Here is a 17,726-nt window from a genome sequence, read left to right as displayed (position 1 = left end):
ATTGTATACCCGATATAATTTCTTTTATATTTTTGAATATGTATATATATGATACATAAATTTGTATACATATAGGTATATTATTTCGTATACATTGTATTTATTTGATATATTTTTATTGTGATAATACTAAATGTACCTGATTAGTAACTATACCCGATGGATTTGGGTCGCGTATACCTGATGGGTAATTTTTTTTGAAAATAATCGGTTTACCTGAAACCCGCAAGTATACCTGATACCCGATGAGTATTTACCTGCTAGAAACCTAACGAGTTTGGCACAAGCTTATCTAACTGAGTTTCGGGTTGGAACTACCTAAACCTGACCATTACCATCCCTACCAAACAATTATTGCATAAGTTATAATATGAAGGGTGCATTAACCTACATCTAAAACTTCATGGACCAATTTTGATAACTAGAATTTCCCACAAAACCCTGCATATCACCCCTTTTATCTTCTTCTCCGCCCTTTTCTCCCCTTCCCACCCCTATCCTCTTTTCTGCACACTTTCCACTGCTCATCTTCACACACTTTCACACTCCAACCACCTACTTCCGTCGTTCAAACTCGCCGGAGCTCCACCACCGGCGTCAACCGCCGCTAACTCCACACCATGAATCCGTCAATTCTCCTCACACAACAACCGTCCTCTCACCCTACACTGCTCCTCACTCCATTTCTAAACCCTAACCCTAACCAAACCCTAACAAAATCCATCACCGTCAATCTCCGGCGAAACAGTAACAGAAACAGATACATATATAGATACGGAGGATACAAACACAGCTGCAACGTCTCCGTCGTCCGATGCTCGTCATCTCCGCCGGAAACAACCAGCCAGACGGAAACTAACGCCGCCGTGAGCGATGTGTTTGGCGGTAAGAAGGAGTTGACGGCGTTACAGTCGGTTGTGGAGTCGATGTCGCCGGCTGTTAGGTTAGCGAGCTCGGTTGTTGTTGTGGCTGGTGCTGTTGCTGCGGGATATGGATTAGGGTTGCGTATTGGTGGAAATAGGAGTGCTAGTATTGGTGGAGCTGTTGTGTTGGGTGCTGCTGGTGCTGGTGCGGTTTACGCGATGAATTCGTCGGTGGTGCCGGAGATTGCTGCTGTTAGTTTGCATAATTATGTTGCTGGTTCGGATCCTCGGGATGTGAAGAAGGAAGACATTGAAAATATTGCTAGCAGGTTTATTTGTTGAAATTGAAATATCTCTTTTAAGTTCAGTTAATTATGAGTTTAATTTGGAAACAGAACACTTATCCTGTTAGTCAGTATGCCTAATTTTGTCTTTCTAATGATGTAGCCTTGACTGATTTTAGAGCCTTAAGATTAATACAAGTGTTATAGTTATACCATTAGAAAGTTAGTTATGTAAGTAGGAGAATTTAGCACTTCTTTTTAAGAAAATGTTTCTAACTGCAAAGATGCAATCGATGATGGTTTTAGATTTATTTGGCAAAATTAGCTTAGAGATAGCTGGAAATAAGATTGCAGTTGAAGATATATGCATATAGCTGGAAGAAATAAGAATAAAGACAATTTTTTAAGTGTTTTTATAGAGGAGTTTGGGAAAACTAGAAATGGAATAGCTGTTTTTGTTTAAAACAAGGTAAATGACATCCTGATCTGAGTTGTTTTGTAATTCAAATTAATTCAGGAATACATATATTGTGTTTTCTTGGACTTCTCAAGTTGATGAATTCTAATAAGACGACCTTAGGGATCATGAATCTTTGTGTATCGTGGATAAATATTTTATAATCACTGTTTTGTAAACTGGTCGGCGATTATAGTTTCATCAGTTCAAGTGTGTTTTTCATGATTCTGAAAGACGGATGAAATTCTTGGGGTCAGATTAAGAACCTAGTTTTGTCTTTCTATTTTAATTAAGTACCGGTTTGACATCAAATGTTTACATAAATTGTTTCTTTTTTGTTGGGCATGTTATATAGGTAAGGATCACCGTTGATGCTTTTACTAATTGTTGATGCTTATATGTATTATATTTGTTTCTTTCAGATATGGTGTTAGCAAACAGAATGAAGCTTTCAATGCAGAGCTTTGTGATATATACTCTCGGTGAGTGGAAATTGTTTTATATAACCCCCATTTTATCTCTTTTCTGGCCACACTTATTATGGTCATTAACAACTGATCTCATTCTCAACTTTGTACTTACATTCTTATTAGTTTAGTGACTCATAAAAAGGGGTTTTGTTATTTTGGATCTTTTTTTACTCTAGTGTTTCGCCAGAGTGGCCATATGGCCATATTTATACTCTCCAACCAGAACTACTTCCCCATGTCAACTGTTTGCAGTTTCAACCCATTGTGCAAATGGGTTAGTTTGGGCTTTGATAACGAGTCAGATGGGTAAAATAAGTATTTTAGTTAAGTAAAGTTACTTGTTTAAGGTCTCCACTATTGTTTGTGAAAAGTTTGATAGTTTTTTAAGTGGTATTTTGTTTGTAAAAGTCAAACAAAAATGGTCTTTTTTAGTGTGGGTTAACTACTTAACCCAACTCGCTTTGACCCACCTATAAAACTTTAGTTGATTTGACGATTTCTACTCTATTTTGCTATCTACATGCTTTTTTCTACACACACGTACTGTTTTTGCACTTTTTTTTCTGGTTAGCTTCCTCAAGGTACATAGAAGTGTATCAATAGTTTTATTACAACACTTCTTTCATCCTATTTATTTTTAGATACGTGTTATCTGTACTTCCTTCTGATGGTGAAGATTTAAAGGGTGATGAAGCTGATATTATTATTAAATTCAAAAATTCGTTGGGAATTGATGATCCGGATGCAGCGGCCATGCATATGGAGGTACAATTTAGACTAACAACATTGGTGTTTGGTAGTTGGAATTCGCTTCAAGATGGAAAATGTCTTTCAGTTTACCAGTTAATATGTGTTTAATTATTTTTGCATTTGTTCAACAGATTGGTAGGCGTATTTTCAGGCAAAGGTTAGAAACAGGTGATCGTGAAGCAGATGCACAACAGCGTCGGGTATGTTCCGTATCTATTGTAGTAACGTGTCACAGTGATGTGGAAAAATTGAGAAGACAGCTAAAAAAGGAACTGGTTAAATAGGTCGAAAGTCACCCAATTTGTTTCTTTATGCATAAAACTTCCAAAACCATTAAAATAAATAACTAGATCATTTTTGAAATTATATATATATATATATATACATATACATATATTGATATATATGTAGAGAGAGAGAGAGAGAGAGTTAGGTTCCGGTACAAATGGGTCTTTACATACAAATTGGCTTAACGTGAAGTGAAGGAGGGATTTTTTTTGACATTTTTTCCCATTTTATTAAGCCACGCGATTTAGTCCTATAATCTATTTTTTCGTGATTTTACACTAGTAGAGTAATTATGTATATACTTTAGTAATTATAATTACTCTACAAAAATTACATAATTACTCTACTAGTGTAAAATCACGAATATCTATTTTTTTTTACATTTTGCAATTAAACATCATACTTAATAGATAGTAAAAAAATAAAAAAAATAAAAAAGACTTCCTTCACTTCTCATATTAAGGCCATTTTGTATGTTAAGACCCATACTATATGTGTGTGTGTGTGTGTTTGTAGTCATAGATTGCTGTTTATTTTGGTGCGGAATGAGTAGAGGTGGGAATTTCGACCATTTACTTTTGAATGGGTCTATTCGGGCTATGTTTCGTGTTTAATGGGTTACATGGGTAAAATAAACGAATAGCTAAAAATGGATTAAAAGTCATCCAAAGTGTATTTTTTACGTGTAAAACATCGAAGTTATTTTGACCAAAAAATTATCTATTATAGATATACAACTACTGATATCGTATCTGACATTAGTTATATATATAAATTTATAATTAAAGTAATCGCACAAAAACATATTTGGGTCAACTTCACTCGATTCATTTGGGCTTTAAAAATGACATGTTTTGTTCCGTTACCCAACCCACTTGGCCCAGTCATCTTGCCACCTCTATAAGTTTAGATATTAAATGAAGATACAGGGCTTGACCATTGTGGTGGGCTCCAGTGCAGGCATTTCAGAAGCTGATTTATGTTTCAACGCTCGTGTTTGGAGAGGCTTCAGGTTTTCTCTTACCATGGAAGCGTGTATTTAAGGTTACCGAATCACAGGTATTAATCAATTCAAACATGCGTCATTAATGGCTTCTTAGAATTACATTACAAAATTAATAGAAGTGATGTTTACATCACAAGCAGTTCTAATAATTTTTTTTGTTTCGTGATAATTCTCTGTGCAACAGGTTGAGGTTGCTATAAGGGACAATGCCCAAAGGTTATTTGCTTCCAAGCTAAAGTTGATTGGCCAAGGTAAGTTTGTAACGTTAATTATTGATTGGACAAAAGCTAAAACTAGATTATTCTTGAAAAAAGGTAATTTATTTCTGTAATCTTATTAATCTATATAGCTGTGCACCAGTAACACATAAAGGAGGTGCGTTGATGTGAGTTTTAAAAGTTATTATATGATGTAAATAACCACAACTATATTATAATCAGCTGTAATAAAACTAGCTTACGTGCTTCTGTTGTTTGATGATCCAATAATCACCAATTAGGTTATTGAGTGTTTGGCAAATTCTGATTATCTAAGGATTCAATAAAATTCTTTGCACAAAAAACATTTTTGTAAAAAAAAAGAAAAAAAAAACCTAATGATTAATTAAATTAGATTAAAAAGAAAATATGGGTAATCTGTGAATGTGTAAACATTGAAAATTGATTATTGTAACTTCAACCTGTAACAATCAGTTCTTGAACTTCAAAATACCAAAGTTATTTTTTCTCATGTTACTCAATAGTTCACTTAAAGCAAGACTGTTTTGTGTACTAAATATACTAGATTCATGCAATCCTTCAAATTCACAATTTTCTATTTTACTCACATCTTTGACACATTTCTCAGATATTCAACCGGAAGAGCTTATTACTCTTAGAGATGCACAGTTACAATGTCGGCTTTCAGATGAGGTACATTTTTAAGTTAGCATAAGCAGCTTAATAATAATATATTATCACTTGTAATTGTTTATTTATTGTTTTTTTTTGCAGCTAGCTGAAGACATGTTCAGGGAGCACATTAGAAAGCTTGTTGAAGCAAATATATCAACAAGTGTTGATGTACTCAAGTCCAGAACAAGAACAGCGTACGGGATCTTCACATCTTTATATAAAATTTCTACTTATAACTAAACAGTGATTATATAAAATGTGTGTTTGTTATTTATATGGTTTACGTCGTCCTCCCAAAATAAAAGTAAGTATATACATTTTGGAATGTAAAAACACACCAAAATTTTTGTAATTTTTTTTTTCAAAATAACAACTCTGCTCGTTAGTTATCATTATAAAATTTAGATTGCATTATATTTGGCCTCAAAAGATTCTTTATGATGTCATTAATGAGTATTCATATATTTAACTAATAATCAAACACTCGAAACAATTAAATTAAACTGTGTTGCAGTCAAATGTTGTGTTTTTTTACTGCTAAGATGAATTACGTTTTTCAGTAAGGATGCCCGGCTTATTGTTGAAGAGCTTGATAAGATATTGGCATTCAATAACTTGTTAGTCTCATTGAAGAATCACCCTGATGCAAGTCGGTTTGCTCGTGGGATTGGTCCAGTTTCTCTGATAGGTAATTATGCACTTAAGTGTTATCTAGAAGTGGCAAGATACATCATCTAGGGTTAGTTTGACCTGAAATCGCTTTATTTTTAATATTTTATAAATGATCGATTTGTTCATTTTGATTAAAGAAACAATATTATCACAATAATAAACATAACAATCTAACAGTGTAAGGAAATTGGTTTAAGAGGTTTCTTTTGCAATAAAATAGACTTTGGGTAGCTTTCAACCTGTTTGAGATAAATTACTACTCAAATCAACCTATTCATAAGATAAATGAGTGATTGGTTTTAAAATGCGCATGGTGCGTGCATAATGCGGATGTGCCCGATGCGCTGATGAGAGCACCACATCTGATGCGTTGCATTTACGTGATGCGAGAATATTGCGTGCATTTCGCATAATGCGCCCTGATGAACACAACATTGTTTCTTTAATTTCTTTCTAGATTTTATGAACTGGGTTCGGTTTTTTCGATAATTAATATCTTAGTATGCTTGATTTGAACCAAAAAGCACAACTCTTTATCTTCTTATTACGTCATTGGTTTTACTTTAAGTATGTTTTTGTAAGTTTTTATGTATGAATATTTTTTAAATATTTTTGTATAAAGAGTGCACATCAGATACGTGATACGCTCACATCGCGCATCAGATTTTTGGACCAAACGCATCGGAGCGCATCATGCAATTTAAAACCATAGTTTTTATTCATTTTTTAGATATCTGCATTTTTCTTATTCTTGTAGTTAGTGTCTTAGTGATAATACTCTTTATTGGGCAGGCGGCGAGTATGATGGTGATAGGAAGATGGATGACTTAAAGCTCCTCTACAGGGCATATGTTGCTGATTCTTTATCTGGTGGTCGTATGGAGAAAGAGAAGGTACAAATTTGAACTTTTTTTTTGTGGTTCCCATTATATCATGTTGAGATAACTGAATGCGGGTCTAATTTATTTAAAGAAATGGAAAAGAAACGCACACTGGACAGGTTGGGTTACAGGTCAAAATGGACGGTTTTGATGAGTTGGTCTAAATCCCAAAACAATTTTTGTCCAATATTTGTATTTTTGTTTTCAAATAATTAGTGAGGTTTATTACAATCTACGTCAAATGTAACTTACTTTCACCTTTTATCATTTTTTTGTAATAAAATAACTTTTCTCCATCATTTGCAGCATGTTTTCAACTTCTTAAATCTTTTATTATATGTAAACAACCTTATGTAGCACAATGTGACACCAATGGCACAAAGATGAAAAATATTTTTACCTGTTATAAAAGATTACTTGCATACAATGGAATTTTTTTTCTTACATACAATGGCACAAAGATGATAGAACAACTTATATTATTTCAACAATGGTTTAAAGAAAATGATAGGATGTTTTATGCATTTCATCCATTTTTGTTTGACACGTTCGTCCAGTTTTTTTAGCTAACATATTTTATTTTACTGGTTTGACCGTTAGAGATTAAATGGCATAATGTTCCTTGTTTTATTCTCTTTCAAAGCTTTCTGCATTAAGCCAATTGAGGAATATATTTGGTCTCGGTAAAAGGGAAGCGGAGTCGATTGCCATAGAAGTCACATCAAAGGTATATAGGAAACGTCTTGCTGAATCTGTAACCGGTGGTGCTTTAGAAGCTGCAGAAAGTAAAGCAGCTTTTCTTCAAAATCTTTGTGAAGAATTGCACTTCGATCCTGAGAAAGCGATTGAAATCCATGAAGGTAATTTAGGCTTCAAAACCTTATACAAGGGTTGATTTGGGCTATTTTTTTAAATCTTGGATAGAGTCAAAATGAGCAAAATGAAGGAAAAGTAGCTAAAAGAAACAGGTCAAATAGGTTGAACGGGTCAAAACTTGCCTCAAAAGAGTATATTAATGCATCAACATCTTATATTGCTGTATTTAATTTTTTAGGTATCGTTGTATAAATGTAGTTTTATAGTACTATTATAGCACATTAGTTATTTATAAAGTTCAAGACAATTGCTTGTGGTTCATCTACCCATACTAGAAGTTATCAGGCTTAATCCGTTACTCGAGACTCATCCAACTCTTTTTGAAACCATCTTGAAACTTGCAAGGCTCCAAAATGTTCTTATGTTCAATTCTTTTATAGCAATATACCGGCAAAATCTTCAGCAATACGTGAACGATGGAGAGCTTAGTGACGACGAGGTTAAATCTCTGGAAAAGTTGCAAGTTATGCTTTGTATCCCTAAGCAAACGGTTGAAAAGATTCACGAGGATATATGTGGCGCTTTGTTCGAAAAGGTGACTCATATAGTTTCTTTTTTAATACATTATGTATATGAGTATATCTTATATTTCTATATGTGCTTTTAGTGTTTCTTTGAACACGAACAAATAGGATGTAAAACTTCTCTTGCTTTTGTCTTACAAACCCAAACTAATTTCATTTAGTTTACATGTATCGTCAATAGTTGATGGTTTTTTTTGATCTTATCATGGTTTTAGGTTGTTAAGGAGGCTATAGCTGCAGGAGTTGATGGTTATGATGCTGACGTTAAACAGGCTGTAAGAAAAGCTGCATATGGTTTACGTTTAACAAGGGGGGTGGCCATGTCTATTGCTGGCAAGGCGGTAAGTGCTTCTTCATGATTGTTGTAACTTGTATCATACATAGATGTGGCAAAATGGACCGGCCCATCTGCTCAAAACACTTCGCGTCGGCTAGGTTGATTTGAAAAGCCAAAATACTATTTAATTGTTTTCCAAATTGGTACAAGTGGCGTTTATGATTACAAAAAAAAAAAAAAAACATTATTTCAGTAGTAATCTAGTTTATTTTTATTTTAACGATTTAAGAAATTTTATCAATAACATTACAGGTTCGTTGACTTTAAACACTACTAACACATGTAAGTGAATCTTGATCCACAGTATAAACAAGCTGGCTCGGTAATCCGGCTAAATTTGTTGTAAACCGTTGGTGGGGAGAACCTACAATGTAAAATATCTTTTTTTTACCAATTTTATTTTTCAAACGGGTTGCCGGGTTGACCCGTTTATCCTGAATTGAACACAATCGTTTATTAAAAGGTTAGAATGGTTGACCCGTTGCCGACACAAACCTGTTTTTCCACAACTGAAACCCACCCTCTCGTTTTTGCCTGTTCTTTTCGTGTAGGGGGTTGCCACCTGTATTTTCCCCTGTTTTAAGCTTGTCTTTGTCAAATCCATTTTGTAACCTGAATTGAATTCACCACCTTTTGTTACATGTAATTAATTATATACATGTTTAGTCAAGCTCAACATCATGACACAATTGTATGCAGGTCCGGAAAATTTTCATTAGTTACATACAAAGATCACGAGCTTCGGGTAGTCGAACAGAGGCTGCAAGAGAACTCAAAAAGATGATAGCATTTAACAACTTAGTTGTAACCGAACTTGTGTCAGATATCAAAGGAGAATCATCCGAGACCCCCACAGAAGACGCGGTCATTGATGTCGAAGCAAAACCCGTAGATGAAGTAGACGATGAAGAATGGGAATCACTACAAACCCTTAGAAAAGTCAAGCCGGCCCGAATGACCACAGGGAAGCCCGGTCAAACTGAAATAACTCTCAAAGACGACCTTCCAGACAGGGACAGAACCGACCTTTACAAGACATATTTACTGTATTGTTTAACCGGTGAAGTGACGCGGGTCCCATTTGGTGCTCAAATCACCACCAAAAAAGACGATTCCGAATACGTTTTTCTAAAACAGTTAGGGGGTATATTAGGGTTAACCGATAAAGAAATTGTGGAAGTCCATAGAAGCTTAGCCGAACAGGCTTTTACACAACAAGCTGAGGTTATATTAGCAGATGGGCAACTAACAAAAGCGCGCGTTTCACAATTAAACGAGTTGCAACGACAAGTTGGATTGCCATCTGAATATGCTCAAAAAATAATAAAGAACATAACGAGCACGAAAATGGCGGCTGCACTTGAAACCGCTGTGGGCCAAGGTCGGCTCAGTATAAGGGAAATCCGTGAGCTTAAAGGATCGGGGATCGAGTTAGATGTGATGGTGTCACTGAGTTTAAGACAAAATCTTTTCAAGAAAACTGTTGATGATATATTTTCTTCAGGAACCGGCGAGTTTGATGAGGTGGAAGTTTACGAGAAGATTCCGGAAGATCTTGGCATCGATGCTAACAAGGCTCGAGATGTTGTTCATGAACTTGCGCGAACTCGGTTGTCAAATTCTTTGATTCAGGCTGTATCGTTATTGAGACAGAGAAATACTTCAGGGGTGGTAAGTGCAAATTCTTTTTCCTCGAGGCAATTTCATTTATACTTCTACAAACTTGCAAAATATCATATAGAGTTAATTACATAGTTAGTCCCTGTGGTTTGCACAAAATAACATACTTAGGTACTAATAGTTTAAAATCACCTTCTAGGATATTAACTTTTCATTTTGTAACATTTGGAGGTATTAACTTCTAGGGTATTAACATAGTTAGTCCCTGTGGTTTGCACAAAATAACATACTTAGGTACTAATAGAATGTGATTTTAAACCTACAAATAACGTTAATACCTCCAAACATTACAAATTGAAAAGTTAATACCCTAGAATGTGATTTTAAACTATTAGTACCTAAGTATGTTACTTTGGGCAAACCACAGGGACTAACTATGTAATTAACTCTTATCATATATACTGATGCAAAATTATAAATATCATATATACCCTAACAAAGTCGTTGGAACTTGAAATATCATATATACCCAATTTATTAAAAACAATTTAACAAATAACAAATTTATCCTTGTTTTTCTAAAGCTTTGAAATCTCATTTATGACATTAAACTTCAAATATTATATTTATAATTTACTCAATTCTAGCATAAGTTATTTAGCTTAAATATTATATACGGAGTATACTATTGTTTATTGGTAAAAATAAAAATGGGTAAAAGTAAATATAAGCTAAATGTGTTATATAAAAATATGAAGTAAAAAGACGAGCATATATGAAAACTTTTAGTTAAAAAATAAGAGTAAAATGATCATTTATTAGATTGTTCTTAATAAATTGGGAATATTTGGTATTTTAACTACTTTGTAAGGGCATATATGATAATTTTAGTTTTGGTTGGGTATATATGAAAATTTTAAAGGGTTGTAAGGGTATATGAAATTAATCCTTTCTTTAATAATCTAGATTTAAGTTGTGTTAGCCAGGACAAGTTATATTATATATATATTATATTTTAAATTAAAATTAGAAGCTAATAAATAGTAATTTTAATATTATAATAATATATAGTTAATATCATAATAATATATAGTTTTTTTAATACTTTTGTTATTTTAGTATTATAATAATAGTTATTTCTTTACTTTTTAACTTTAATCATTTTTGAATATCACGGGTTGGGATAAACTTGGTGTCAACCGGTATCGAGCTAGTACCGGTATCGAAAATACTGGTACGATCCTGTTCGGTATCGGTACATGAAGGTAAAAACCGAAACTAATACAATAAACACCAAAAGTTTGTGCCGAGTTGATATTGGAAATCTTTTGGTTCGGGAAATTCAGTGCTGCTACCCGGTACCATTTGCTTATCCTTGATCACGGGTACCGTACGAACAACAACGGTATCGTACAACTTTTTTTGTTGATTTTCTTCAACTTTTAATTTTTTCTTTTTTTAGTTTGATTTTATTATCATTATCATTATAGTTTTAACGTTTCTGATGTACTCAAATGATGCAGGTTTCTTCTTTGAACGACTTGTTAGCCTGTGACAAAGCCGTACCCGCATCCCCGTTATCATGGGAAGTGCCTGAAGAGTTGGCAGACCTGTTTTCAATATATATCAAGAATGACCCTGCGCCTGAAAAGCTGTCACGATTACAGCACTTGTTGAGCATCGATGATGCAACCGCAGAAGCATTGAAAGAGATGAAGGATCGTGCAGTACCAACTAGTGAAACTAGTGAAGAAGAGTTTGTATTTTGAGTTCAGTTTTCATTAACTTTTTTTGCGCGATAGCAACCGGCTCGCGCTATAGGTGAGAGAACCTCGGTATTTCTTCCCAGATATCTATTTGATTGTTTAGAGATGTTTGAAACGGTGTGCACGAGGAAACTGGGTTTTGTTGAGTTTTATGAATAAAACATGAATGTATGGTTGATAATTTTTACTCCATTGGAGGTGGTAGTTTTGGTACCGGGTACTTGTATGGAACCTTGCTGGGTATATTCAGTACCGGTACCTATTTTCCATGTTTTTCGGTACCGGTACCGGTATATTCAATGCCGGTACCAATTTTCCCCCTTTTTTTCAGTATCGAACGGTATCATACTCATCCCTAGTTTGGAGGGAGAGATAAGCTAAAAGCACCAACCCCTATTATCTTGTTATCATGGTTTAATCATCGCCCATTATACCCTTATAAATAAAGAAGTAACTTTTTGGTGCATATCAAGTTGTAAATTATGCTTTGCACATTACTCAAAAAAAAAAAAAAAACTTTATTTTTTATTTTTAACCCAAAGGTTTTTACTTTTTGTAATTTTGACCCTATATAATTTGTTTTTTTAACTTTAACCGAAAACTTTTCATTATTTGCAATTTAACTTCACAACTTTTGTCACTTATACTTTTCATCTTTTGCAAATTTCCGTTTTACGTATAGTTCTAAATTTTTCGAGTTAATACGACGTAACGTACATGTGTGGTTCAACGTTTTTGCCTCTATTTTTCCATGTTTGAAAGATTTCAAAACACGCATATCCTAGGTCGAGTCAGTGTTGGTGGTCGATGACGGTTGTGTGACATTAGTACTATTTGACACCGTTTTACGCCCCGCTGCAACGTGATGTGTACTTTGTGGGTTTTTCAAAGAAAAACTGGTTATGCATATGGTTGTCGTAACGTTGGCTTTAGGGGTTTTCCAAAAAAAAATGATTTTTTTTTTTACTTTTCACCCAAAAGTATTTCATATATTACTTTTAACCCAAAACTATTTGTTCTTTACTTTTAACCCAAAACTTTTTATCTTTTGCAATTTATTCTCATAAATTTTTTACTTTCAACTTTGTTCCTTTATAGTTTTCATTTTCAACAAATTTTTCGCTTTATGCTTGGTTCTAAATTTTGTGACATAACACATCGCAACGCGTGTCTTTGGCTTAACGTTTTTACGTTTCGTTCTAAATTTTGCGAGTTAACACGATGCAACATGCGTGTGTGGGTGAACGTTTTACATCGTCTATTTATTCCCCGTTTGACAGGGTTAACATAATGTGCGGGTCTTAGACCGACTTAGTTATAACTAAAGAATCCCCGCTGCATTGCGGCGGGTTGTAATCCTAGTTTCAAATAAAGTAGATGTAAATTTACGTAACTTTATTATAATAATAAATGAAATTAGTCATTTCATTCTTATGTCGGATACATCAAAAAAACAGTTAATTAGTAATTTGATCTAATAACCAAAAAAAAAACCATTTTCAGAACCCATTTATACAATACTTTTTCACTTGCTGATGATAAGGTTTTTATCTTTTATTTATTTATAGAGTTATAACTGGTGACAGCCACACTATGAACAACGTGTTTAAATTCGCGTATTATATGTAACGTCTTTTAGAAAAAAATTGAGCGAAACCATCATTTTTTACGAGCGATACCATTGTTTTTTACAAACGACACCATTGTATTGTCTTTTCATGATTTTAAACATTTTACATAATAAACAAATTTATAGTTTAAAAACCAAGTCCAATCGCTTTCATTTGTTAATGACGCTTGCATTGTTAATGATCTGGTGATGATTCATGATTAGTTATATAACTTATATAATTTAACCCATGTAATGATGCACAGCTATCCTAGTAAATCTAACAAATCAACGTATCATAAGTTACAAAAAATAATACACAGTATTATTGCTCGTTTAATTTGTGTTCTAAACAAGGAGGATTTGATCAACGGTTAAAAAAAAAACCGGTTCAAGCGGAATTATTAACAGAATTCACATAATCAGGAAACGTGGAGAAACGGTTATGAAGAACGGTAAGTGGGGATCCAAGGCATAAATTCCGAATACCCAAAAATCATTTCAACTTCTCAACTCGAAGGTATACAGAAAGATCAATATTAAAAATCTGACAAATCCAGCAATCCAAAGTGTAAGTCAGATTATTATTATTATTAATATTATTATAGGTTGTAGATTGTATCTTTTTATGGAAAAATGGAAACCCTTTTTCTGGGATCCAATTGGTTTTAAAGTAGTTATGCTGTTTTATGGCTGCATTTAACTTTATATTTTGACTTTTAGATGGTCAAATAATGAGCTGCAGAAACCAAAAATGATCATGCTTTGTAACAAAAAAACATGACATATTAATTAAACTATTTGTTGTCAGTTTAATTGCTTTTCCTATAACACTTTGTATGAATGATTTTGTAGAAGATGTCGAGATATTCGTTTTCAAAGGATGTTCAAGTCATCGTAGGCGGGACGCCATTCAACTTGCACAGGGTAAACACTCCTCTTCACCATTTCAAATATTCACATTGTGCTTCATTTTGATTTTTAAGTCAAATCAATTAAGTTGCTATTCATATAAACAGCTTGTGAAAGTTTTTTTTTTTTATTTTATTTTTTAATTCAGTTGATAACATCCAAAACCATTGTCACAAACCATCCTATTATTGATAAACTGTTGTAAATTTAGATTTTTTCTTAATTTTTATAAAATATTGACACTAATCTCATAGTAATATATCATTTCTTTGACCGTATAAAGTCATATCCATTTGTTGTTCATAGAAAAATCTTTAGAAATAGTTTATTTTTCTTTTGAGTAAACTGACAAAATGCTCCCTAAAGTTTGGTCACTTTTGCCACTTTAGTCCAAAACTCAAACCTTTTGAATTTGGGTCCCTCTGGTTTCAATTTTGTTGCCATTTACATCTAAAATCAAATTTGGTCAGATTTTTTCAGTTAACATCTAGCTTTTTTTGCCTTTTTCCTCCCTTTTAATGAAGGGCAAAATGGTCTTTTAACGTTTTAATATAACAAATTAAAAAAAACTGATCATTTTGCCCTTCATCAAAAGGGGGGAAAAAGACATAAAAGCTGGATGTCAACTAAAAAATCTGACCAGATTTTGCTTTTGGATGAAAATGGCAACAAATTGAAACAACAGGGACCCAAATTCAAAAGGTTGAGTTTTGGACTAAAGTGGCAAAAGTGACCAAACCTCAGGGACCATTATGACAGTTTACTCTTTTCTTTTTTAAGTTATAACATCCAAAACCATTGTAGTAAACCATCTATTAAAGAAACTGTTGTAAAGTTCAGATTTTTACATAATTTTTATAAAATCTTGGGCAAATTGACAAAATCTCACACTAACAAAGTATTTCTTTTGACTGTATAAAGTCAAACTATGCAAATCCATTTTGTTGTTCATATATATAACTTTTTCAACTTATAACATCCAAAACCATTGTAGTAAACCATGCTATTAAAGAAACTGATAGTTCATATTTTACATGATTTTTTCCAAAATCTAGGGGAATTGACATTAATCTCAAAGTCATAAAGTATTTATTTTGACCTTGTTAAAGTCAAATTGCACATTTTTAATATTTTTATTAAAAAAACTGTTGTAAAGTTCAGATTTTTACATATTTTTATAAAAAAAACTCCGGCGAATTGACAATAATCTCACAGTGATAAAGTATTTATTTTGACCGTATAAAGTCAAACTGTGCATATCAATTCTGTTGTCCGCATAAAATTATTTTGAAATAGTTTTTTTTTTTTTTTTTCTTTTTCAACTTATAACATCCAAAACCATTGTAATAAACCCTGGAGTTAATTACTGTTTTCGTCCCTGTGGTTAGTCAAAAATCACTATTTCAGTCCATTAGTTTAAAAATTGCGATTTCAGTCCCTGTGGTTTCACTTTCGTAACCATTTCAGTCCCTGTGGTTTCACTTTCGTAACCATTTCAATCCATCTGTTAAGTACAGGGACTGAAATGGTTACGAAAGTGAAACCACAGGGACTGAAATCGTAATTTTTAAACTAATGGACTGAAATAGTGATTTTTGACAAATCACAGGGATGAAAACAGTAATTAACTCTAAATCCTGCTATTAAAGAAACTGTTGTAAAGTTCATATTTTTACCTATTTTTTTTCCAATATCTTGGAGAATTGACATTCATTTTAAAGTCCATCATTTTGACCTTAATAAAGTCAAACTATACAATTTTTAATATCATGCAGGATCTTCTTGCTGCAAGATCATCAAAACTTTGTAAGCTGTTTAAAGAAAACCCTGACGAAGATCTTTCGCATCTCCTTTCGGATATCCCGACGAGCCCTCAAATCTTCGAGATCATGGCGCGATTCTGCTATAATTTCCAAGTAAACTTGACACCCGAAAACGTCATCGCGGTTTCTTGTTTGGCTTGTTATTTGGGCATGACAGAAGCCCACAGCCCCCACAATCTGTTGAACCAAGCTCTATCTTTCTTCGAACACGAGGTCATCACGGGCTGGAACGAATCAATAAGATCACTAAAGGCAATAGACAATCCAACCCTTCTTCAACAAGCAGTGCAACTTGGATTAATTGATGGTTGTATGGATTCAATCATTAATAAAGCTTTGGATAATCCACTTCTTCTCGGCGAACCAATCAAGAATCCGGTTCTTGATGACGACGAGAGTGTTTACAAACCAAATGCTAAAAGACAACTCTTTGTTCTTGATTGGAAGTCAGAGGATCTGAGTTTGACCAGCCTTCATCTTCAGTTTTACGAGCCGATAATTCGCGGGATGATTCAATGTAAAATGGGCTCAAACTACATTGCGTCGAATCTCTATCAGTACGCGAAAAGATGGGTGTTTCTTGATCCAAAAGAAACAGACGAAGAAGACACATCTTCTTCTGAAGGCGATTGTTCAAACTCGAAAAGAGTTGCGATTGAAGCGATCGAAAGACTGTTACCTCATGATCGCGGTGTTCTCCCTTGCGCGTTACTGTCTGAAATGCTTCAATACGCAACCGTTTTAGAAGCGTCTGACAACTGTAGAGACGGGTTCGAAGTGAGAATTGGGAGACAGTTAGATATGGCGGATGTAAACGACTTGCTAATACCGTCTCAAGGGTATTCTAAAGAAGAAAAGTATGATACCGAGTGTGTTCGAAGAATCTTGAAGCATTTCTACCACAATTTCAGCGGGAAAGACCAATGCGGCGGGCTCAACCTTGTGGCTGAACTGGTAGAGGATTTTTTAGGGGAGGTAGCGAATGATATTGATCTTAAAAAAGACTCGTTTACATCGCTTGCTGAAATGTCGATCGCTGCATCAGAAGGAACACAAAGAACTTCAGATGGGATATACCGTGCAATCGATATCTACCTAAACAAACACAAATACTTGACGGAATCTGAGCGAGAAGAGATCTGCGCGGTTTTGGAATGCAACAAGCTGTCAGCAGAGGCGTGTGAGCACGCAGCGCAGAACGAGAGGCTGCCAGTTCGTGTGGCGGTTCAGGTGTTGTTTGTGGGGCAGTTGCACCTGCGGGAAACGATCACGAAAGAGGTGGCGGCGCCTGAGGAGCGGTCGAAGAAAAGCGAGGAGGAGGATGATGATGAGGATGAGAAAGTGATGGGAGAGTTGGAGAAAATGAGTAGTAAAGTGATGGAATTGGAGAAAGAATGTGTGGTTATGAGGAGGGAGATTCAAAGAGGTTGTTATATGAGGAAAAGTAACAAGATTGAGAAAGAAAAAACAAATGTTTGGAGGGAAATGAAGAGGAAACTAGGGTGCATATCAAGCCTTAACAGAAATAACTGTCATGTGAAGAAGAAGAAGAAGAAGGTTCATCCTAGGTAGAAAATGAGTTTGTTTGGGTAATAAGTGTTGGATCTTTTTCTTGTGTTAGTTTGTTTTGGTTTTCTGGCTGTTTGTTTCTTGTTTTGTATACATTTCCTTCAACAACTAGTTTATTTGTTTAAA

General features: G+C 34.1%; 2 protein-coding genes across 3 annotated transcripts; both read left to right on the top strand.

Annotated features, from left to right (window-relative positions):
* The first annotated feature begins 447 nt into the window (after nt 1–447).
* LOC110873201 (protein TIC110, chloroplastic) lies at nt 448–11,879 on the top strand. The gene is made up of 15 exons (XM_022122136.2): nt 448–1,192; nt 2,027–2,086; nt 2,716–2,839; nt 2,956–3,024; nt 4,073–4,171; nt 4,303–4,369; nt 4,965–5,029; nt 5,111–5,205; nt 5,572–5,699; nt 6,476–6,576; nt 7,208–7,424; nt 7,821–7,975; nt 8,180–8,305; nt 9,001–9,972; nt 11,445–11,879. The coding sequence occupies exons 1-15, from the start codon at nt 621–623 to the stop codon at nt 11,688–11,690; spliced, it is 3,096 nt and encodes a 1,031-aa protein (XP_021977828.1). The 5' UTR covers nt 448–620; the 3' UTR covers nt 11,691–11,879.
* Nucleotides 11,880–13,644: 1,765 nt separating this feature from the next.
* Nucleotides 13,645–17,726, top strand: LOC110873202 (BTB/POZ domain-containing protein At5g17580). 2 transcript variants are annotated; one of them, XM_022122137.2, is made up of 3 exons: nt 13,645–13,867; nt 14,152–14,223; nt 15,984–17,726. In XM_022122137.2, the coding sequence occupies exons 2-3, from the start codon at nt 14,155–14,157 to the stop codon at nt 17,601–17,603; spliced, it is 1,689 nt and encodes a 562-aa protein (XP_021977829.1). In that variant the 5' UTR covers nt 13,645–13,867; nt 14,152–14,154; the 3' UTR covers nt 17,604–17,726. The 2 variants fall into 2 exon arrangements, with proteins under 2 accessions (XP_021977829.1, XP_035832550.1); XM_035976657.1 differs by lacking the exon at nt 13,645–13,867 and having other exon boundaries at nt 14,099–14,223.

Source organism: Helianthus annuus, chromosome 8, assembly GCF_002127325.2.
Source record: "Helianthus annuus cultivar XRQ/B chromosome 8, HanXRQr2.0-SUNRISE, whole genome shotgun sequence".
Taxonomy (NCBI): domain Eukaryota; kingdom Viridiplantae; phylum Streptophyta; class Magnoliopsida; order Asterales; family Asteraceae; genus Helianthus; species Helianthus annuus.
The sequence above is the reverse complement of the archived record's forward strand: the minus strand, read 5'-3'. Positions and strand labels throughout refer to the sequence as shown.